At 51.6% G+C, this 21665-nt stretch overlaps 1 protein-coding gene and 1 long non-coding RNA gene across 6 annotated transcripts; one reads left to right on the top strand and one right to left on the bottom strand.

The window, feature by feature from the left end:
* Positions 1 to 1512: 1512 nt before the first annotated feature.
* On the bottom strand, positions 1513 to 21627 carry TTI1 (TELO2 interacting protein 1). Of its 4 annotated transcripts, none has more exons than XM_034787683.1 (8): positions 21496 to 21625; positions 16208 to 18552; positions 14184 to 14372; positions 12898 to 13046; positions 12290 to 12430; positions 10553 to 10757; positions 9717 to 9804; positions 1513 to 3925 (listed from the first exon to the last, which is right to left on the bottom strand). In XM_034787683.1, the coding sequence occupies exons 2-8, from the start codon at positions 18510 to 18512 to the stop codon at positions 3709 to 3711; spliced, it is 3294 nt and encodes a 1097-aa protein (XP_034643574.1). In that variant the 5' UTR covers positions 18513 to 18552; positions 21496 to 21625; the 3' UTR covers positions 1513 to 3708. The 4 variants fall into 4 exon arrangements, with proteins under 4 accessions (XP_034643574.1, XP_034643572.1, XP_034643573.1 ...); XM_034787681.1 differs by having other exon boundaries at positions 21477 to 21624; XM_034787682.1 differs by lacking the exon at positions 21496 to 21625 and adding an exon at positions 20608 to 20758.
* Positions 12691 to 20810, top strand: LOC117886053. Of its 2 annotated transcripts, none has more exons than XR_004647880.1 (3): positions 12691 to 12819; positions 14323 to 14516; positions 20731 to 20810. It is a non-coding gene; the product is annotated as an uncharacterized LOC117886053 (long non-coding RNA). The 2 variants fall into 2 exon arrangements; XR_004647881.1 differs by lacking the exon at positions 20731 to 20810 and adding an exon at positions 15922 to 16228.
* Positions 21628 to 21665: the final 38 nt, after the last annotated feature.

Genomic DNA, 21665 nt, shown 5'->3' on the forward strand with positions numbered 1-21665 from the left:
CTGGGAGCTCGGCTCTGTAGGCAGAAGATCCCACCTGGTTGTGAGGTTCATGTTTCTTCTGTGCAAAACCAGCACAGCTGGGTGCGAACAAGTCTCATGGGCCATTCCACCCACACACACGCTCTCTCTCTCTCTCTCTGCTGGAACGAAGCCCCTAGCAGTGTGCAAGGGAATTATTTGAATTATCACAGCGCCTAGGAGACCGTCATGGGCCAGGACCCCATTGTGCTAGGAGCTGTACAAACACAGAACAAAAAGTCAGGCTGCAGCTGCCCAGCGTCCCCCACACTGTGCCTGGCCAGGCCTCAATCCCTCCTCTCCCGATTGCTGGTTTGTTGTTTCTGGTTTCCAAGTGAGCAGCTTGGGCGCTGTGTCCTGGGGAGAGCTGTGTACCCACTCAGCTGTGAGAGCTGTGAGCCACAGGGAGCGCTCAGATACCCCCCTCTTCACCCGACGCTCTGCCCTGGACAGCCTGGCACGCGACAGCTGAGTGGCACTGGGAAGATTCAAAGACATGCTGGGGATGCTTTGTGGCGGGTGCAGGGAATGGGGGTGGGTGGGCAGCAGATAGGTTGCTAATCAAGAGAACTGGCCACTGGAAAGGGAAACGATCACTACAAACGCAACGCCCGACCTTTGTTCTTGTAAAGTTCCCCTGGCAGGACCTGGAGCCAATGAACGCTCCCCTAAGGACCTTTCAGAACCCCGTCACCAAACGGGGAAGGGAAAAGAGTGTCATTTATAAAGTAATCAGCCTGCCGCTGGACTCCAACACCTCTCTGCATGATCGCCTGCAATGCAGCCTCTTTTCCGCATTCCTCAGGAATGGCGGTGCTGCCACCCTGCTTCCAAGCCAATCACATGGCCCAGAGGGCTTTAGAAAGGTACCGAATTGGAAAGCATGCCATGGATTGTCTGGAGTGCCGACAGGTCCCAGCAGGAGCGATACTAATCATTTGCAGGGCTACATACCTGCACTTTATCTGTACTGTATGTACAGTCACTTCTGCGCTTAAACTTGTCTTTTCTGTTTTAGACTGTGCACCAATCTGGCCTAGGGCCATGTCGGAGGAAACGAGTCCTTGCCCCTTGTGGTGCCGTTTATGTAGTGTAGCCACCACCAATGCTGCTGCTACCTCTAGAGTGAGTGAGTGTTGAATTCACGCGCGTTTCCAGCCACTTTGCACAGGCGGTAAGTTACTGCACAAGCTGCAAAGCACTGGAGAATCCGTCCTCACAGCCCCAGTCGAACACATGCAAAGGGATAGGGTCAACAGCGCCCAACACCTCAATATGGGATTTAGAATAAGCTCTGAGATGTCACTACCTGAATGTAACCTACAACACGGTCAAGTTGCATAGCTTCAGAATGTGACCTATTTAGAACAGAAACAGCTGGCAGGAATTCTAAACGGCTGGATATACAAAAAGGCAGTAGACTGTCCTTGAGACATTGAACAAAACCAAGGGCTGGGACGTGGATAAAAAAAGAAAAGAAATAAAAGGCATAAATATTGTATAGCATTTTATTTCCTAACGAATTAATGGTGCAGAAAAACCAGCTAATGCTGGGTGTAGTTTCTATGTTTGAAGCCAGACCCCAAGCAACATCATCAGCAAAAAAATGAGGTTCAAACTAGGCTGTGAGTGATATTCACCCATATCACTGGGTTAATTGCCACTCATTGGTCTAGCTGCCAAATTTAGGTTTAAGAAAAAATAGTGTACAAAACCCAACATGAGTCCAAAAGGTTTTGTTCTGTTTTTTATTACTGCAACAGGTCTTTCCTCTTGTTTTAATGTCTGCCTGCGATGCTGTGAACCTAAACACTGCATCACTGGGCTAGTGCAGTAGTGTAGGCCCAAGGGGAAACATAACAAGGCCTTAGCCACGTTCCTTTCCCTGCTTAAACTACACCTGTTTTTGCCTCTCTGAATCTTACGTCTCTCCTCCATCTCCTCCTCTCATGGTAACAGAATGTGGGATGTAGTACGGTGCTTGCAGGGAATCTGCATGCTGTTTCTGAATGCTCAGTGTCAGCTGTGATGCAGTTTGTATCGTCAGTAATGTTCAATTTTTTCCTTTGAAAAGCCTGAGTCTTTCTGATTAAGAATCATTTCTGCAGTCTAGCTGCTGCCTACAGGCAATACCCGTGCAAGCAAACAAAACAACACTTGGGGATGCGTTGCAGAAATGGTACAACCCTCGGTGCACAAACAGCACTTCCAGGTGCCATAAAATAGTGAGCACCACTGTGCTATACTTGAACTACAAAGAGCCTACCCAGGACCCATAGCTCAGGATGCTGAAATATTTAAAGGGATGCACAAAAGAATTACAAGAATGATTTGAGGTCTGAAAACAGGCCTTATGGTGAGCGCCTTAAGATGCTCACTTTAGTTTATCCAAGGGAAGGCGAAATAGTGACTTGATCACAGTCTACACGTAGCCTACTTGGGGAAGAGTCTGCGACGCGGCGATGGCTATTTAGCAGAAAAAGGCCTAACGACATTCAAGGGCTGGAAGCTGATGCTAGACAAATTCAGACTAGAAATATCCCCCCGTGTTTTAAAGGGCAGGGTGATTAACCGTCAGAACAACTCACCCAGGGCTGTAGGGATCCTTAAACACTTGCCATCTTTAAGTCGAGACTGGATATTTTTCTAACACATCTGCTGTAGCTCAACCACAAGTTATGGGCTTGATGCAGAAATGACTGGGTGATGTTCTCTGGCCTGCAATGCAGGTCAGATTAGATCAGTAGTTTTCAACCTTTTTACATTTGTGGACCCATAAAAAATTTCGACTGGAGACGTGAACCCCTTTGGAAATCTTAGACCTAGTCTGTGGACCCCCAGGGTTCCACAAACCACAGGACAAAATGATCAGAATGGTCCCTTCTGCCCTGAAAAATCTAGGAAGAGACCTGGGAAGTAAAACCTGCCAGTCTCGTTTTATTGCCCCAAGTGAGTGAACTGCAAAATATAAACTACCCCAATGCTGCTAAAAGGGACTTTAGGAAAATCTCTGCTGGTTTGATCATCTCAGCTCTTACCAGAAGCGCAGGTGAGGGATTTCCTTTGAAACATGATTTTATTTAAATTGTTTAATACGAAGCACTGCTAGAGACAGAGTTCTAACCCCAAAGAAGTATCTGCCATATTGGAGAAGTTCCGGTCAGCAAGGGGAGGAAATTTCAATTCAAGTTTTCAGGCTATCATTTATAATCAGTGAAGAAGGGGATGTGCGTGTACGGTGGGGGGAGGAAGGGGAGGGAAGCAGTTGGAAGCAGGGGAGAGATGCAATTGCATTCTCTGGCTTGGGGCAGCACTGGCAGGGGCATTCTGCCAGGGACTGCAGGCAGCAGCCCAGCGTTTTGATAATAGGGACGGGAGCGTCTTGACAATCTCCTTCTTTAGCCACAAAAGAGCCTGAGATGCACGTGCCCCTTTGGCCCCACGTGTGTGCAGGGGAGTGCAGGCCCGGCGTGTGCTATATCTAACTCGCCCTCAAATGCCTTTGTCAACTCTGCCCTCAGGGAGCCGGGTCTCAGTCCTGGAGCAGCTCTCATCTTCCTCCGCAGTGATTCAGTCTGAGGCGATGGGACATTCCTAGACAGCACTGCATTTACACCAGCCGTTTCTCGCTTCCCCCGGCCGCTATCCCAGTGCCTCGGTCAGCGAGGGGGGTTGTGGCTCAGGTGCCTCTCAGGGCCCGGCTTGAAACGCCGCTGTCTCCCGTCGCTGCAGCTCACCCAGCAGGCCCAGCACGTTGTCGGTGAATTCGGTCCGTTGCCTCCCCATCCCGCCTAGCTTCACCGGCTGGAGGCTGGGGTGGGGGGGCTCATACGGGAGAAGGCAGCAGATCTGGTTCAGCAGGAGCCAGGTGGCGTCAGGGTCCACACACATCAAATGGAGGAAAACGCTTCGGGGGGACGTGGGAAGAAAGGAAAGCAGAATCAGAGGAGGGGCTGTCTGATCTTCCCCCCACCAGGGCAGGTGACAGGCTCGGCAATAAGCAGGGCCATCAGATGGCTGCTGAGCCCGACAGAAACAGAGTTCAACCGTTTCACGGTTATTGGCAAGTGGCGGGAAACCTAGTCGCTATTCCCAGCAAAACGATATTAACGAACAAGCGTCGGTGACTAATGGGTCTCGGGGCCGGAGAGCTCCCAGCATGACAAGGGGAGGTGCTAACTCAGCTGCTGTGAACTGAAGTCAATGGCGCGATGGGAATTCACACCTGCTGAGCGCCTGGCCCAGTGGGCAGGCCAATCCCGGCCTGGTGTGAGCAGGCGCCAGTGGAGGGAGGTTGCTGGGAACACAGAGGACACATGGATTAAGCCAAACAGCACTTTGAGTTTCCAAGAGGAAATGTGCTAATTTCTTGCTGCTGCTAGAGGGAGACGTTAGAAATAAGCCCACCCAGATGGGGCACAGACGCTGCTGAGTTGACTCTAGAATCCTGGACATGGCTTATGTGTTTGGTACGTCCTGGACCTGGTCTCTACCAACAACTAAACATCAGTTTAAACAGAGCATGTGAGATAAGGTGCAAAGGTACTACCTGGCCCTTGGAGAGCAAGGGGTTAACCCCAGCTCAGCTGCCCCCTCCCCTTGCACAGGTGCTTAGGAGCAAGGTGACAAGATGGCTGCTGGGAAAGGGAGAGCTGCAGAGCCTGCCCTAGAGGCCAGGGCTGACGGCTGGGCTGGGCAGTGGTTCCAGGAGCTGAACACTTGTTGCTACAAACGTTCTCCCCCAAGGCAGAGACCTTGCTGGCTGCCTCTGAATTTTCCCAGCTACCTCCCACCTCTCATGGGGCAGAAAACGGTAACAAACTTCATGTTACAGAAAAGTGGCAATTTTTTGTATGGCTCCTGCTGCTGTGGGCCTGGCGTCCATCTTGAAGTTGAATCTGAAAGGGGAGGCGGGCAGGGGAGTTAAGGTTGGTGTGGGAACCTTGCATGAGAATTTCTTGTGGGTTCAATGTCAGAGCCTCTGACGTGGGAAGGAGATGCTGAGTGTGACCTGGGGGGAGAGCAGGAGCTGCTGGGGCATGAAGAGGCTAAGGGTTCATTTGCATGAGTCCTTGTATTTATTTATTTCTTCTGTTAATTCCCCGGCTGTCAATCACTTTGGGTTTGACATGGTTTGTCAGGATTTTGACGCATGGGAGGCAGATTGGGTTTAATTGGCACTAATCTCCATACCTGGGCCACAGGCGAGGCTAAAGGAAATGGGAATTGACATGCCACGTTGGCAGCACTGTCTAAGGCCCTCCTCCTGCGAGGGGCTAAGCATGATCTATTCCTCGGAGAGTCCATGGCAGTTGAGGGTGCCCAGCCTCTGGCAGGATTCAGGCCAAGGTTTTAGTGCTTAAAGAGGCAAAGAGACACCTAATGGGGATTTTCCAAAGAGCCTCTGTGCCCAATTCCCATTGAAACCAAAGGGAGTGAGACACTTCTGAAAATCACACTAGGCGACTACATGCTTCTTTAGGCCCCTCCAACACTTAAAAATCTGGCCTCAGCCCTTATGCCCTGATCGTGTAATGAGAGCTGCAGACGTGGACCCCTCCTCCCGTGAGGATCTGACTGCAGGATCAGGGCCTTTGATCATAAGCTCTTTAGGGACTCTGATCTTTGCTTTCTGTGAAACACCCTGTGCACACACTAGAGCAGAGGTGGGCAAACTACGGCCCGCGGGCCACGTCCGGCCCGTGGGACCATCCTGCCCAGCCCTTGATCTCCCGACCAGGGAGGCTAGCCCCTGGCCCCTCCCCCGCAGCCAGCGCTCTGGGTGGCACGGCAGTGTGTCTGGCTCCGGCCAGGGCAGTGTGGCTGCCAGACATGCTGCTCTGAGCGGCATGGTAAGAGGGCTGGGGGGTTGGATAAGGAGTGGGGGATCCCAGGGGGCAGTCAGGGGACAGGGAGCGGGGGGGGGGGGTCGAGGGGGGGGGGGGTCTGGGGGGAGGAGTTGGATAAGTGTGGGAGTCCCGGGGGGCCTGTCAGGGGATGGGGGTGTGGATAGGAGTCAGGGGATGCGAAAATGGGGGGGTTGGATAGGCATGGGAGTCCCGGGGGACCTTTCAGGGGCAGGGGTGTGGATAGGGGTCGGGGCAGTCAGGGGACTGGGAGCAGGGAGGTTGGATAGGGGATGGGGTCCCGGGGGGGGTGTGGTTAGGGGCGGGGGGGTCCCGTGAGGGGGCGGTCAGGTGACAAGGAGCAGGGGGGATTGGATGGGTCGGGGATTCTGAGGGGGGCAGTCAGGGGGCGGGAAGTGGGAGGGGGTGGATAGGGGACAGGGAACAGGCTGTTTGGGGAGGCACAGCCTTCCCTACCTGATCCTCCATACAGTTTTGCAACCCCAATGTGGCCCTCGGGCCAAAAAGTTTGCCCATCCCTGCACTAGATAAATATTAAATAAAAAATAAACACAGCTTAAAACCTTCCTAGCCTGGGCTGGATTTAACATAGTTGTTTTGCAGGGGGAGCATTGTCTATTTACAATATAGTCAAGGAAAAAAGACTGGCATGCCCAAATTCATCATTTCCACCTCGCTGTGGGAAGGTGCAAAGAAGCAGGGTTGTGTGGGAGGAGAGCAGTATCTGTGATAATTGGAATGGAGAATGAAATTGTGAGCAAGCACAGAGAGAGGTAAGTAGGTTTCTGTTTCATTGTGAAGCAGTAGACACTGTTCCTCTCATCTGAAATGCAAACCAAAGATCCTCTGCTAAGTGATTCACACAAACACGAGCCCCACGTCTATCAGAAACGTCCCTGCCTGGGCTTTTATGCCTGAAGTCAGCGCACTTCCTATGCAATTAATTTAGACAGAAGTGTTTGGGAAAAGCTCCATTTTCTGACACCTCCTGTGCTCTGAAGGTGTTGGGGTTTCCTGGGTACTTAGAACAAGTGTAGGAATAAGCTGGAGATGCTAGGAAGACTTCAAAGTAATCCTCCTGTTGCTGCGTAACCCCCCGCTACCCTACAAACAGCCAAAGAATCAATCTGCATCATTAACTTCTAACCCATCTGGGGCTCCAAAAGACGTAACATCTGTATTACCTACACCGAACACCCCTCACCGCTCCCAGCGTGGTACTTCCAGAATGCAACACGACCTTGACTTCCAAACCGTGGATGGTCTGGGACCGACTGCGTCGGCACCAGTGCATGGTGCTCTGGGAAAACACACTGGGGACAGCCAGATCCTGGCCACCTGGTGCTGATCTCAGTCACCCCAGCTTTAGTTTAAGCCAGTGGGGTTGCACCAAACTAAATTGCTCCTGATTTACACTAGGACCAGGGCAGAATCTGGCACTAGCCTTCGGGACGAATCACACAGCCAGAAGTTAGATTGTAAGGATGCAGCAGGTTTGCTAGGGCAGACACTTGAGCAGTCTCTGCTCTCTGCTGGGATTCAGTGCCGTCTCTCCTCTCTACACGCTGTCTTAGCCAGGCCCATCAGTGACTAGAGTCCACAAATCCCTGGGGTGCGCTGCGGGGTCCATTGGGCCTCGCCGTTAGCTTAACGATGGGCTGAAGCTGTATCTAAACAGTCCCATTATACATGGCCTGTGCTGACAGGACGGATCAGTAATACAGCAGGTAACAGGGACGAGCACAGAAGCCGCTGTCTGGAATATTATCCAGCCAGTGTCAGCTTTTCCGCCCCGCGCACACACGCGTCTTACCTCTTATGTTCACAACAAAGACGTCCCACTCTCCTCCCCACTTCCCAATCAGCAGCTCCAGAGAGAGCAACTCTCCAGACGGTTATCTGGTTCCCAGAGGACTGGAGGCACTCAGCTCCCTGTGTGCCCATAATGGCCCAAGGCCAGTGATTATCTCCTGATAACCTGGAGTGCTGTGCAGCTTAAATAACAACTTGACTTTTACATTTTAAAACTTACTCTTAGGTTGCTTAGAAACGGCCTCTGTTTCCATGGCAAAGAATCCTGGGGTTAATCCAGGGGGTTGGATTTTTTGTAAACTTAAATGTGATTTTATTGAATTGTGCTTGGCGCAGGTGGCTGTTTTAGTGCACTTCAGCCCAGCCTGCAACTGACAGCTGTCAATACGTGTCCAATAAACTACAGCCCTCAAACCCAGGCGAGGGAGGGGCTTTACTGCTCAGCAATCAACCTGGGGAGCTAAAAGGTCCAAAAATAGCTTCTGCTTGCTCCAGTGGCACTGAACAATTTATCAGGTTGGTGCAGAGCAGCGCTGGGCTAGTCCGCTGGCTTGCCTTTCCCCACTGATGAGCTTAGCCCTGCCAAGCACCAGGGCCAAGGTGATCAAGGCTGGCAAAGCGGAGGACGACTCTGGCTCCTAGCTTGGCTCTGTTAAATGTCCAATTAAAAAGAGCCCTGCCCTGCTGCCAGGGCCCTACCGGAGAAGGAACAGGGAAAGGCGGCCTTCCAGGAGTCTCCTGCCGCTTTACCCACCGTGGTAGCAGGCCAAGGTGGATCCAGAACCATGCAGCTTCCCCCCCCTTCCCCATGGCTATTACAGGGACAATAACCCCGGCCTGGGCATAGTCACCAGCTGACAGCCACCTTGTCACACTGTTGGCTGCCCCGTATCCCCCCCTCAGCCGTGCTGTGACTCACCTTTTGCCAGATGCCATTTCTGCCTGCTAGGCACTATGCAAAAACGCAGTCCCCAAACTCACTTTCTCTCACTAGTTCAACTCCCGGCTCCCACCTTTGGATCAAACAGCCTCCCTAGGGCAGGGTGATGTTCCAGATGGATCGTCCTGCACTTGCACTTGCTTTGTGCAGCTACCCTTCCCTCTCCCACCCCTGCGCTCTTCTCTTGGGTTGGTGTTCCCTTTTAGGAATATTCTACCCTATAAACTCACAATGCCGGCTGCTTTCTGCCTGTTGTGTGAGACCCAGGCTAACACTGGGGAGAGAGGGAGGGAGGGAGGGAGAGGCTAGTTCCACAGAGAGAGGGAAGCCTCTGTCCCTTTCCTCCAGCAGAAAAATGAACCCCTGTTCTTATTCACCCTGTGTATTCTGTAGCTGGGCAGATCTCATTGACTGAGATCTTTTGTCTGCTCTCCAGGTGGCACAATAGAGCAGCAGTGATTTTTCACTGCAGCAACAAGCTTGTGACTCAACGGAGGGCAGGATCTGGTCTAGCTTGAAGTATAATTTGTGTGAACACTTTGTAGATGTTAGTATATGTGCACCTGAGCCGCTAGGCAGCTCACAAGGGTGGCGGGGGGGGGGGGGGTTGCCAGGAGCCCCTGAAGATGGGGAGGGAGCTTGTGGGGGAATGGAGGGATTCAAGGAGCCCCTGGCGTGTGCAGATTGCTCGACAAAAGCAAGGAAAAGTGCAGCCCTCCAGTAAGAGAAGTCAGGTAAACAAGCAGCAACTCCACAAAGTACATTCTAATGTATAAATCCAGACCCCCCGCCTGCTAAGAGCTCTGTGCAGAGCTGGGGTAAAGCAAAGGAGGCACATTCTCCTCCCTGCAAGTGGAGAGAAACTTAGAAAATAAACTCCACACTGCAGATGGGCTGGCTCTTCCGCTTCCACCTTTGGGTGGTGACTCGTATTTCACCAGTGGTAGAAGGTACCTCTCATGGACCCCCTCCTCTGCAGGCTTCAGTGTGAATATGCTGGGCAGGGGGAGAAGAGAAGGGGACACCTAACTCCCTCCCCTCATTCAGAATACACCCTGCGTGTGTGTGTGTAGCGTTACCTCCGGGCGGCCTCTTGCAGTTTCACGGGTTGTTTGGCACTGAGGTAAATCAGACAGGCATCTGCTACTTTATTCAGGTCACTCTCGCCTGCAGAAATGGGACAGAAAGGAACAGCAGGACATAACTGACACTGGTTAATGGGATCTCGCAGGCTAAGCCAGAGCTCTTCCTACCCATCCCCTAGAGAGGCCTGCTCTATAGCGAGGAAAACATCAAGACAGGAAAGGAGCTCTCAGCCCTGCAAACTCACCTCTCCTCCCCCACAAGGCCGGGGACGCCCAGTGTACTGCAGCATGCTGCAGAAATCTACCAGAATAGACGGGTTATCCATGGAGTCGTCCCAAAACGAGACCGGCTTGTTGAGTTTGGGAAGGATGTCTGGATTCCAGCTCTGAATTTTGGTTAGTTCAGAGAGCAGCATGGCTTGGCCCCAGACCTGGCTGCCAGGGCTCTGGGGTTCTAATCCCCTTGTGACACCTTCTTGACAGGTCAGAGACAGACAGGCTGACAAGGGGGGAGAAGGACCAGCAGTCAGATCCTGAACCAGGTCCTAGGAGCCCTCCTCACCCCTTAGTCTCCCAGGGAGTCGAGGGCACCAGCCCCTCCGTGTTGAGCTCTGACGGGGAGAGGTGAATGCTGAGACATGGCTGGAATAGGCGGAGCTGAAGAATGGGCAGAAAATTAATCCCACATGACAGGGACAGAGCATGGGCTTTCCTAGCCGCTGTGAAGAGCGACGGATGAGGCCTGCTGAGCAGAGGGACAAAGATCAGAGACAGGAGGGCAAGGCTGGGCAGAGATCTGACAGCCGACCTCGTCCTTCCCTGGTACTCACCCAAGTCCAGTTTCTCACACAGCGAACCCAGCCCCTGCAGCACGGCCAGCTGTAACTTGAAGGCAAGAGTATGGCTGTACATGGGTCCGGCTCTGGCACTGACTGGAGCCTGGGTGACAAGGGAACCGGCCAGCTTGGGCAGGACGTCTTTGGAGAATCGTCGCCTCAGGAAATCGCCACACTTCTCGGCCAGGGTACATAGCACCTAGCAAAGAAACCCCACTGAGCCCGTGGTTACTGGGAGGGGAGCTCAGCGGTGCACAGGGGCAGAGTGGGAATGCACAACTCAGCAACACCCTCAGCGAGCAGGAGAACGGGGAGTTCATCCCTGGATCGCGGCCTGTCATTATTACAGCAACCTGCTGGCTGTATTCCCAGTGTAGAACCGAGCAGGGAGAAAGGAGGGATTTGTGCTTCAAACGTGGGGCTGGGAGAGCCGGGTCCCACCCCTGGAGTCCCTGTTACTTTGGGCAAGTCACGTAACCTTCTTCATCCCTCAGTTTCCTCATCTGCAGTTAGGTGATCGCTGCCTTAGCACACAAGTGGGTCGTGAGGCTTAATTCAAAACTGCCAGGATCTCGGAGATCAGATAAAAGACGCCAAACTGCCATCATCACAAAAACAGTCCGCACTGCCAGCAAGCAAAGGGGAGCTAAGGCCAACTGCACACAGGCAGTGAACGGACGAGTTTGAGAGTTACGAACAGGAAGATGACGTAACTTATGCTAACTCATCCCTAGAGAGTGGGGTGGAAAACGTATCCGTGCTGGGGTCCTCAGCCTGGGCTCAGCTTGTAGAACTGGGGTCCTGCATTGGGCATGGTCCAGTTATGCCTCACTGCAGCATTTTCTATCTTCTGTAATTTAAAAGGACACTTTCAAAGGATTTTTCGTATTTTTTTAAAAAACCCTCCCTGCTGCTTATAATCATCCCTTGAATAACTGAAAAGGAAATCTGTTCTGTACAGCGATTTGTCTCTTCCTTTACCCAGGCACCCGGGGAGTTTATCATAGGGCAGCTCTGAAATTCTAGGGTGCTGGCTGTTGGTATTGTGGAGGCTTTGTCACTGCAAAGGCTTCATACCCCTCCTCAGCCTGGATGGAAAAGAAGGTAAGTCAGCCTGGGGAGCTGGTGACCATGCAAGGTATCCTCATAAATGGATGTTTTATTGCCTGGCTTCCTGGGAGCAGGGTGCTGCTGGAACGCGGCAGAGTGCACTGCCAGACTGATGAGGGTAGGAACAGTTTTTAACTTTTTTATTAACCTGAGCATTTGCGTTAAGTGCAACTGCAAAACCACCTCCCAAATGCCTCAGCCACAAGGAAACCCCTCCCCTCCAGGAGTAGGGCCTCTTGTCTCTGGGGGTGATCCCCCAGGGGTGCCAGAACCCACAGCTCGCATGAGAGTATACCGTGCCTCTGACAGTCAGCCCCTTAGGCCGTAAAAGGATGGGTCTTCCTTCCGTTCCTGCCCAGCCCAACACACTGCACCCAATAAATAATCATTCATAATGCTCTTCCCCATTGGGAGGGCATCAGTATCTCATTCATGGGCATAGGGCACTAAGAGTACCTGCAGATACAGACCTACACTGTGCAGGGAAGCACCTTTGCTCTGCACCGGGTGTTTAAAATTCATTCTGTACAATGAGCATTCTGCACGTGGCAGGGTGCCAGCTCTGTGACTTGCTCTCTCTGCTCTGGCTTGAAGGCCGTTGGCCAGGATTCATCGTCGTACCTTGAAGGCTCTGAGCACCACCAGCGGGTCGTCGTTAATCAGCCGGGTGACGAGAGCCGGCCAGGCGCGATGAGCCATGGGAAGCAGATGGCTTTCATGAAGATGCAGCACAATCACGCAGAACTCCAGCACGTCCAGGACCTGCACAAGGAGAAGGCACAGCTCTGACAGGCTGCTACAGTGCCCCCTGCCTCTCCGGAGAGCAGAGGATGGAAGAGTCTAAAGCAATGGGATCCACCTCTGCCTCTCCCTGAACGGGGGGTGGGGAGCTGGGGAGGAAAGCCACGGGGGCAGGAATGGGTGGCCTCTACCTGTCACGGGACAAGCGATCAAGCTCTGATGCCTGACACTAAGCGGTTTGTGAGGCTGAATTCAGTCTCCTTGGCACAAGGCAGCCTCCTCTTTCCATCTAGGCTAAGGCTTGCCAGCACTTGGAGCCTCTGCCCTGGCAGCGGTGAGATGTCAAGGTGGGACTGGCCTCCTCCTAGCGGCACGTCTGGTACATCCTGTGATTCTCCCCCAAGCACAAGGTAACAGTCCCCATAATGGGCACCCTGGGCCCTTTGGTGCTCCCTGTCGGTATGGCGTAGTGCATGCACTGTGCTAACCTTCAGCCGCACCCGCAGACTCTTGTCAGACAGTAAGTGGATACATCTCTCCATCACATCCTTTGCTATCTGGGCATGGGCTGGCAATGGAGTCTCTCCCTCCGCACCGGAGTCGTCCATCTCAGGCTCAGGAGGGGGGGCCTGCACCTCTGGAAAACAGGGCACAGTTCGCAGCGGTGGCAATGAGCGGGGAGCCATAGGCACGTGCCTCATGGCATCTGGCTGACCCCCACTGCAAGGCTCTTCTCCAGCGTCCCAAAGGAGACCCGGGGCATTTGTGACTGCAAAGCCTGCGCTCTCTGGGGCGAAATGCCAGTTTGTGAAATTCAGCAGCAGGAGCAGTGTGCGTGTTATAGGAGAAAGGAAGATTTGGTTTCCTTTATTGGACTGACATTTGCAGTCTGTCCTTCCCCCCAGACCCCTTTATTTCCAATTGGTTTTGATTAAAAATGAAAGACCTGGGTGTTTAAAGGTCAGAATTGCAGCATGGCAGAGTAATGAGAAGGCAAATGTTCCCTCCTGGAAAGTTTCTAAAGGGCCTTGGCTGGAGTCAATGCTGGGGGGTGCGGGGCGAGAAGAGGTGCTGGGGTCCTGAGCCAGGGAAGAGACAGCACAGAATTCCACAAAAAGAACAGGAGGACTTGTGGCACCTTAGAGACTAACAAATTTATTAGAGCATAAGCTTTCGTGGACTACAGCCCACTTCTTCGGATGCATACCCCACGAAAGCTTATGCTCTAATAAATTTGTTAGTCTCTAAGGTGCCACAAGTACTCCTGTTCTTATTGCGGATACAGACTAACACGGCTGCTACTCTGAAACACAGAATTCCAGTAAGGGTGGGAGGAAAAAGCAGCAATTTTCCAGGATTTTGCTATTTTGTATGCTGAATACCATGCACCATGTGTCCTGCTACCAAAGCACTTGCTCTAGTTAGTATTAGCTAGGGCCAGACTTGCGGACTATGGTACGACTGGCTTGTGACTGTGATCACTGGAATCTGGGCCCTGGTTATCTGCTGCTGGATCAACATTGGGTCTACAATTACGTGGCTGGTTTTCCCTGGGCCTCACTGAGCACAGATCACCAGACAATGCACTATATGTTCCCAGCAGTGTCCGCTGTGGATTTAATTCCACTCAAAATGGAGCTGGGCCCACAGAACTCATGATTCCGAGTCCCAGCCTGGCTTTGAACCCCCACATTCCCCCAGAGATCAGTGGCTTTACCAAGCTCACAACACTCACTCCCCTCCCCGCCCCCCAAGTTACACAACCCGTACTGACCCTCTTCCTCCTCCTCCGTGGCTGGAAGGTTGCCCTCTGCAATCTGCTTCTGTTTGATGTAGTCCAGGAAGAACTGTTCCACTTCTTGCACCATGGGGGTAATTACAGACCCTTTCCCCTGCTTCCTCTGCTGCTCTAGATTCTGCTCTTGTGGGTGCTCCTTACCCTTCACCACCACGAACCACTGCACTGCAGAAGAGAGGCACGAAGAGTCCCTGAGAACCCAGGATTCTCTACCCATGTCAGCTATGTACCAAGCAGCCTGGACGTTGTGAACAGACAAGAGACTGTCTACAAAGTGTGAGGCAGAGAAGCAAAAGCTACCTGACAGAGGTGAGTCTGAGAACTAGGCCCTTGCAATCAGACAGCCGGACTACAGAGAGGAACTGGCTCAAATCCAGCCCTGGCATAATAGAGGGCAATCCCCATTAGCTTCAACAGAATGTTAATGCAAGAAGTAAATCTGACCCTCTATCCCTCCTCTTCCAAAAAGGGTGTCAGGTTCTGCCGCTGCAACCCCAAAGAGTCCATCTACACTAGGAAAATGTCCTCTTGATGGCAACAACTGGGTCCTTCCAATCCCTCAAGTGGGGCTGAAAACAGTTTTGTGGCTTATGTAGAGAGCGCCAAGCGTTTTTCAACACACATTACAGACAGTGAGCTTGGGACCGTCTGTTCCACACTCTTGCTGCAATGGGTGCTGAGAATGGTGTGGCCCCCTCTGCCCCAGCTGGGGGTGTGGGGAGGGCTCCTGTTTGGTTGAAATCCATAGTGCAGATAGAACAGGAGTACTTGTGGCACCTTAGAGACTAACAAATTTATTTGAGCATCAGCTTTCGTGGGCTACAGCCCACTTCATAGGATGCATAGAATGTCCATTCTTTGCATCCGATGAAGTGGGCTGTAGCCCACAAAAGCTGATGCTCAAATAAATTTGTTCGTCTAAGGTGCCACAAGTACTCCTGTTCTTTTTGCGGATACAGATTAACATGGCTGCTACTCTGAAACCTGTCAGAGTGCAGATGTGAACAGAAAGACAAGGAGAAGTGTAGTACAGTGAGAGAAGTTTGGCAGGAAGTGTGTAACTGAAACATACCCTCAAAAATCTGTTCTAAAACTGACCTTCAGAATATTCTCCAGTACCACAAGGGCCTCTCCAAATGGAGGATTAAATACTGAAACTCAGAGGAGTCATTTGAAAATATACTTCTTTAACCAGGCAAGAAAGCAAAAAGTTGGTACACAGGAACTGCCAGACTGGTTCAGACCCGAGGTCTGTCTAGCTTAGAGTCCTGTCTCTGTGCTTCAGCAGAAGCGGCAAGAACCCTGGGGGATAATTGCCCTGCCCCAAGAAGGTCTCAATGATCCCCCATAATTAGAGACTGGCCTAAACGTGACATGGGAGGTGTTTCTCTCCCAAATATTTTTTTTTGGCATTACGTGTTGTAACCCTGGATATTCTTGTTATCCACGTCTGAGATTCTAGACCCTCCTCTGACTGCCGGAATGGAAGGCCCCACACACGGTTTCACTGTGGACCTCCACAGCTCCCATTTTCTTTGCAGGAAGAGCAGGAAAAGTTTGGGTTTTTTTTTTTTTTTACAAAAACAAACTGCGGAATCTGATGGTTTAGTCCTCCTCTTCTTCCCCTCCCTCAAACCTGCCAGGAAAGGCTTCTACTTGCCACTGGTGACTGGACTTCTCATGCCTGGCTCCTGGATAACTTTATTTCCCACAGCTATCCTTCCCTGGGTCAGCTACTCTCAGCGATACTAAACCCGCTGGCACGTGGGACATGATTCTGCGTCTCCGTGCTGAATCTGTCTGGACCGTCTTCGGGCCGAGCACAGTTCCAGCACCACTGGCTTACCAGCCCAACGCTCAATGTGTGTGGTAATGGTTGTGCTTTCTGGAAACTGCTGCTGGGCTTTGGGAACATTCCAGCAGTGCTCAAGGGGTTAAAGAGGGAAATTCTTTAAGTGACAGTAAGACAATATTATTCAAAAGGCCGGTTATTTAGATACCTAAAGCTGCCACTAATGTGGACAGGACCCCAAGGAAGGAGGAAGCTCGGTCGTCATAAAACTGATCAAGGGCAGACAGGACATCTCGGATCACATCCTCCACCAGTGGGAGCAGGCTGGCATCCGAATGCCTGAGCATGGCCTCCAGGACCCGCGAGGCGTGAGGCTGATGTGCCACCCGACGCAGGTTTAGGGAAATCCCATTCACCAGATAGTCCGAGTTAGCATTAATCAGATTTTGCACGGAGTCATAGCCACAGGCATGGCAGACATCCACCATGGTTCCCGTTGCCGTCTGACTAATGACCAGAGTGCTGTCCCCGGCCTTTTCAAGCACAGGGTAGAGGACTGATGCTAGAAGCAAGCGGAACTCTTTCCCCAGCACATACGCAAAGCAGCCAACCCCCTCCAGCTGGATGCAGATCTGCCAGATATTGCTGTTCATGGAGCGGATGGTTGGGTTTGGGTCTGAAGAAGGGGAGGAGGATGAAATCAAAGAACTGCTGTGTGCACCTCTTGGGATAGTGCGTACTCTTGAATGTTTCACAGTTAACTCATCGCTGGTTCCCTCAGTGTCAATGCTGGTGGTCAAATACCAGTTTGCCTGGTCAGTATATTCTTCGAGGATGGATGTTATGGTCCCTTTAAGGTCTTCCGTGCTCACTGCAGTTTCCCTTTCATGAAGAACATCTACCCCCAGTCCAGCAGCTCCTGTGATCAACTCATTGAGGACCATGGCAGCTTGCTTCCGGTACACAACAGATTCGTTGTATAGCCCCATGAAATGATCCACTAGCAAGTAGAGGTTCCCATAGTAGCCAAGTACCCGGCAAACCTGCTGAATGAGCAAGAAAATCCGCTCATCAATGAAGAACCGGAAGTATTTCTTCTGACCTTTGCCATGCTGCAAGGAACCCAAGGGCTCACCTAGAGAGTCTTCAGGGCCCCAACGTCTTTCTTCAACAATCTTCACATCAGCTACATCCAGCTCCAGAACTTGCATCAGGGCTTTGGAGAGACGCTGGAGGTGGGCTGCAGAGTTGAGCACAATGCTCACCTTGGGGCCCAGCAACTTCAGGGAGCCGAGTAATAAGCTCAAGGTAGAGAACTTGCCTTGATCATCCTGGGAGTTCATCAGACGTGGAAGGGCTGTGGCAAGGGAATGCAGATTCTCTGACAGAACATCAGCAAGATCCCTGTTCTCAGCTACTGTTCTCAGCTCCGCAATGCTCCTGAGAATCTCATGACACTTGCTTTGGACCTCATTGCTTTCATCATTAACAAGCCCAACCGCGGCTTTTAACAGGTGACCAACTGATTCCACCAGTGACTGACTGCACTTCAACATAAGGAGATGGACCAGCTCCACCAATTCCATCCTGACCTTCCAGTGAGGGTGAAGAGAAGCAAATTCAACTATCTTGTGGATAAGGAGAGACAATTTGTCTGCAGTGCTTTTTACCCAGTCCGGTCCTCTATGGACCACAAGCTCAGACAGTCTGCTTTGTTCTACTGAAGGCTTCTCTTCATCCTGTGTGATTGTGGCTAGTTGTTCATCTGCCATTACCAAGCAGACAGTTTGATAAAAGAGCCTGATGGCAGAAACAGTGACCATATGACCTTGTTTGATGTCTCCGGTAATAACCCGGGACAGGGCAATAGAGATCCCAGGTAGAAAAGAAGCAAACAAATCCCCACATTGTCTTGTTTCAACCGTGTCTAGGGGTCTATGATGCTCCTGGCAGTCACACTGCAGGATTAGGACCTGTAAACACTTTAAGGCAGCCAGCTTAATTTGCTTTGCTTTCTCTTGTTCTGCCAAGGCCAAAAGCAAAGATACAGCAAATCCTAGGTGAGGAAGGGTAGAAGGCTGATACAAAGTCAGGATAATGTCCCCATAAGCTGAATGCAGCAGGACATGGAGTGCTTGGATTACAGTCAGTTTTAATTCCTCTGATAGCGGGGCTGGTGGCTGCAAACCAGATGGAGAAGATAGACACAGGCAGAGCTCAGAAAAAAGCTCCTGAAGGAGGTCCTGCTTCTTCACACATGTTGTTGAAAGGATAGACGTGATGCACTGCACCACACTCTGGACAAGACTCTCCCGTTTGGGTCCTGGGGTCTTCAGGGCGAACCTCAATGGGAAAAGGACGTACTCCTGCAGTTCCTGCAGGGCAGAGTCACTGACTGTCTGCAGCTGAGCTTGCAAGCGTTCCACATTCTCAGTAGTCTGCACCTTTGTTAGCTGTACACAAACTGGGCGCAAGATCCCGAACGCTTCTTGTGGGGTATCAAAAACTGCCATTGTCCAGCAATCCTCTTCTTATGTGTCTGTAGTTATCATCCTGCAGGAAGGAAAGAAAAGCAATACTTGCTTCAATGAAAGCAACCTTAAAACAATTGCAATCTGTTCCTTACTGATTAGCCAGACCTACTGTGCTCAGAAAAGTGTGACAGTGTCTATTGCAAAGCAACAGGTAATTCAATTCATTTCTCGCTAAGTGGTATAAAAAGCATTCAGATTATTACACAGGAGCTCTTTAGGCTTCCGCTCTAGAAGTGCTTTGAGACCTAGGGATGAAAAGCATTATATAAGAGCTTGGAGTTGTTATATACTCCCCCGCCATCCACCCTTACCTATAGAAACCTATAACTTAATGTGTTTACGTGAAAATGGTCTACTCTGTTAGTCACGTCTGACTCTAAGAAAAATAAATCATTACTGCTGATTGGTTTTTAACACAGCAGCTATAGACCCAGGGGAAGAGGGCAGTTTCTTAGCTCAAGTACAGTGAATGTTTGTTTTGTTCAACATCTCTCTTTAGTTTCTGGCAGCATGGGTTGAGCCCCGTTTCTCCAGTGTTTGGCTCCATCTCAACCAGATTTACAGCAGTGTTTAACTTTGGTTTTCAAAAACACTTTAAGCATGAGTGTAACCAAATAGGATTGTAATTGTGAAGACAGATTTTTAAAGGTACCTAGATACTTCCAGATGCAGACAGCAGCCTAGTGGGATTTTCAAGAGATCAAAGGGACCTAGGCACTTCTTAAAATCCTATTAGGTATTTATCTGCATCTGGAGGTGCTGAAGTATCTTTAAAAATCTGGTCTTTGGTCAGGGGCCATAGGGGCAAAGTCTTAGAACAAAAGCCACATTCTAGCGTAGGAGGGATATGGCAGAGCATATGCTTGTAGGCCGCGGCTTGAGTCTGCTGAGCTAAAGTGCAGAACAAAGGTGGGTTGATATGCTGGATGTGCACGTGACAGGGTAGTGGTAGGACTCTGCTGATTGATTAGTGTGCTCTGGTGTTTAATGAGCATTAGTATGTAGACTGTTCCATACAGGGCATCAGTTACAACCCATACGTCATGGGGATCACGTCCTGAAAGAAATCTTTTCTGAACCTTCTCTTCTAGCCTTCAAACAACAACCCCCAACCTCTCCAAGCTCATCATCACAAGCAAGCTCCCCATAGACCAAGACCCAGCAACACAAAGCAGAACCAGACCTTGCCAGAACAACTGATGTAAAACCTATAGACATATCTCCGCTGATCAATATGCCTCACGACCCCCCTTTCAAGACCTACACATGCCTGTCACAACATGTGGTCAAGCATCAGAGGGGTAGCCGTGTTAGTCTGAATCTGTAAAAAGCAATAGAGGGTCCTGTGGCACCTTTGAGACTAACAGAAGTATTGGGAGCATAAGCTTTCGTGGGTAAGAACCTCACTTCTTCACTTGCATCTGAAGAAGTGAGGTTCTTACCCACGGAAGCTTATGCTCCCAGTACTTCTGTTAGTCTCAAAGGTGCCCCAGGACCCTCTATTGCTTACAACATGTGGTGTACCTCATCCAGTGCACTAAATGCCCCAATAACAACTACTGTATGTGGGTGAAACCAGACAATCACTATGCATTCGAATGAAGTCACACAGGAAAATGGTGGTGGTGGTGTCTTTTACATCACCCAGGGGTGAATGCTCTTGGTAAAGCGATCACTCTGTATATGATCTCTTACTCCTCATTCCCAAAGAAAACCTGCACAACACCTTCAAAAGATGAGTCTGGGAGCTTAAATTCGTAACTTTGTTAGACTCTTAAAATCATGGGCTGAATAGAGATATGGGATTTATGGCTTATTACATCATTTTATAACCCACTAACCCCTCTCCAGCTTCCCCCCTATCTCCCTATGACTGAAGGGGTGTCAACCAGCCACTTCACCTTGAAGGAGCCCTTAAAATACGTGCTGACTACTTATGCAAAACAATCTGTTCCACCTTGTATTTCACTGTGAGGCCGTGTACCTTCCCCAGACTGGAAGAAGAGCTCTGTGTAAGCTTAACAGCTTGTCTCTTTCACCAACAGAAGTTGGTGCAATATATGACTGCACCCACCTTGTCTCCCTAATGAGAAGTTGACAGGTAAACCTCTGACCCTGACCCCTCCAAAAAGCCCGAGTGGGTGGGATCATTCAATGGCACTGACAGATGCTCCTGAGGAACCCATTCCATTCACAGGTGCACAGCCCAGGAGGTGAAGGCCATGCCTCCGGCTGTCTCTACACAAGTGGCCCGACCTGGTAACTACGGCCTTGGGCTGAATCTCTCTGCTTACACCATCTATCTGGTAAGCTTGTAGGGGTGGGTGAGGGAACACCCAACCAGGCGGGTCCAGGATGCTGAGAAGGGTAATAAACAAGACTCCCTCCACCCCATCTGCTCTTCCCCCTACCCCTGTGGCACTTGCAGCAGCCCTCAAGCCTCTCCGAACCCAGCAATTCAAGAGCCCCAGGCCTGTCCTGCCTTGGGGGAGCCCCTGCCCCCCATGTGAATCCTTGCCCCATGCACAGAGCTGGGGGGAGCAGGAGCCTCTGCCCCCCACGTGAATCCCTGTCCCCCCCCCCATGAATCATGCCCGGAGCTGGGGGAAGGAGGGCAGGAGCCCCTTGTAGGGGTGGGTGGGGGGCACCCAACCAGAAGCCCATGCCCCTCCCCAAGTGAGTCCCTGCCCCCCTGCACGGAGCTGGGAGGGGGGGCAGGAGCCCCTGCCCCCCCCCCACGTGAATCCCTACCCCCTGCCCGGAGCTGGGAGGGGGGGCAAGAGCCTCTATCCCCCCCCCCACGTGAGTCCCTGCCCCCTGCACGGAGCTGGGGAGGCCAGGAGCCCCCAGAGCCCCTGCCCACTGCCCGGAGCGGGGGGGGGGGCAGGAGCCCCAGCTTGGAGGCAGAGCCGCAGAGGACCCTCCAAGACCCCCATCTCCTACCTGCTCCAGTCACACTCACACATGCCGGAAGTAACGTGAACAACCCCCGACCTCCCGCTCCGGAGTCCCGTGAAAAAACTCCCCAGCTTGTCTAGGCAGGCAGGAGAGACAAGAAAAGTCTCAGGCGAGCGCACTGCGCATGCGGAGCTGCGCCGTGCCGGAGATTTGAAATCGGGCTCAGTTCCGCAT

The sequence above is a fragment of the Trachemys scripta genome, chromosome 12, assembly GCF_013100865.1.
Source record: "Trachemys scripta elegans isolate TJP31775 chromosome 12, CAS_Tse_1.0, whole genome shotgun sequence".
Classification (NCBI taxonomy): Eukaryota; Metazoa; Chordata; order Testudines; family Emydidae; genus Trachemys; species Trachemys scripta.

Excerpts from the sequence above, each read along its gene's own strand:
- TTI1 (XM_034787683.1), bottom strand. The coding sequence starts at position 18,512 with ATGGCAGTTTTTGATACCCCACAAGAAGCGTTCGGGATCTTGCGCCCA. Across the intron at positions 9,805-10,552 it reads GTGTGAGAAACTGGACTTGG|GCGAGAGTGACCTGAATAAA; the intron begins GTGAGTACCAGG and ends CCATTTCTGCAG. Across the intron at positions 3,926-9,716 it reads CTGCAAGAGGCCGCCCGGAG|CGTTTTCCTCCATTTGATGT; the intron begins GTAACGCTACAC and ends GTCCCCCCGAAG.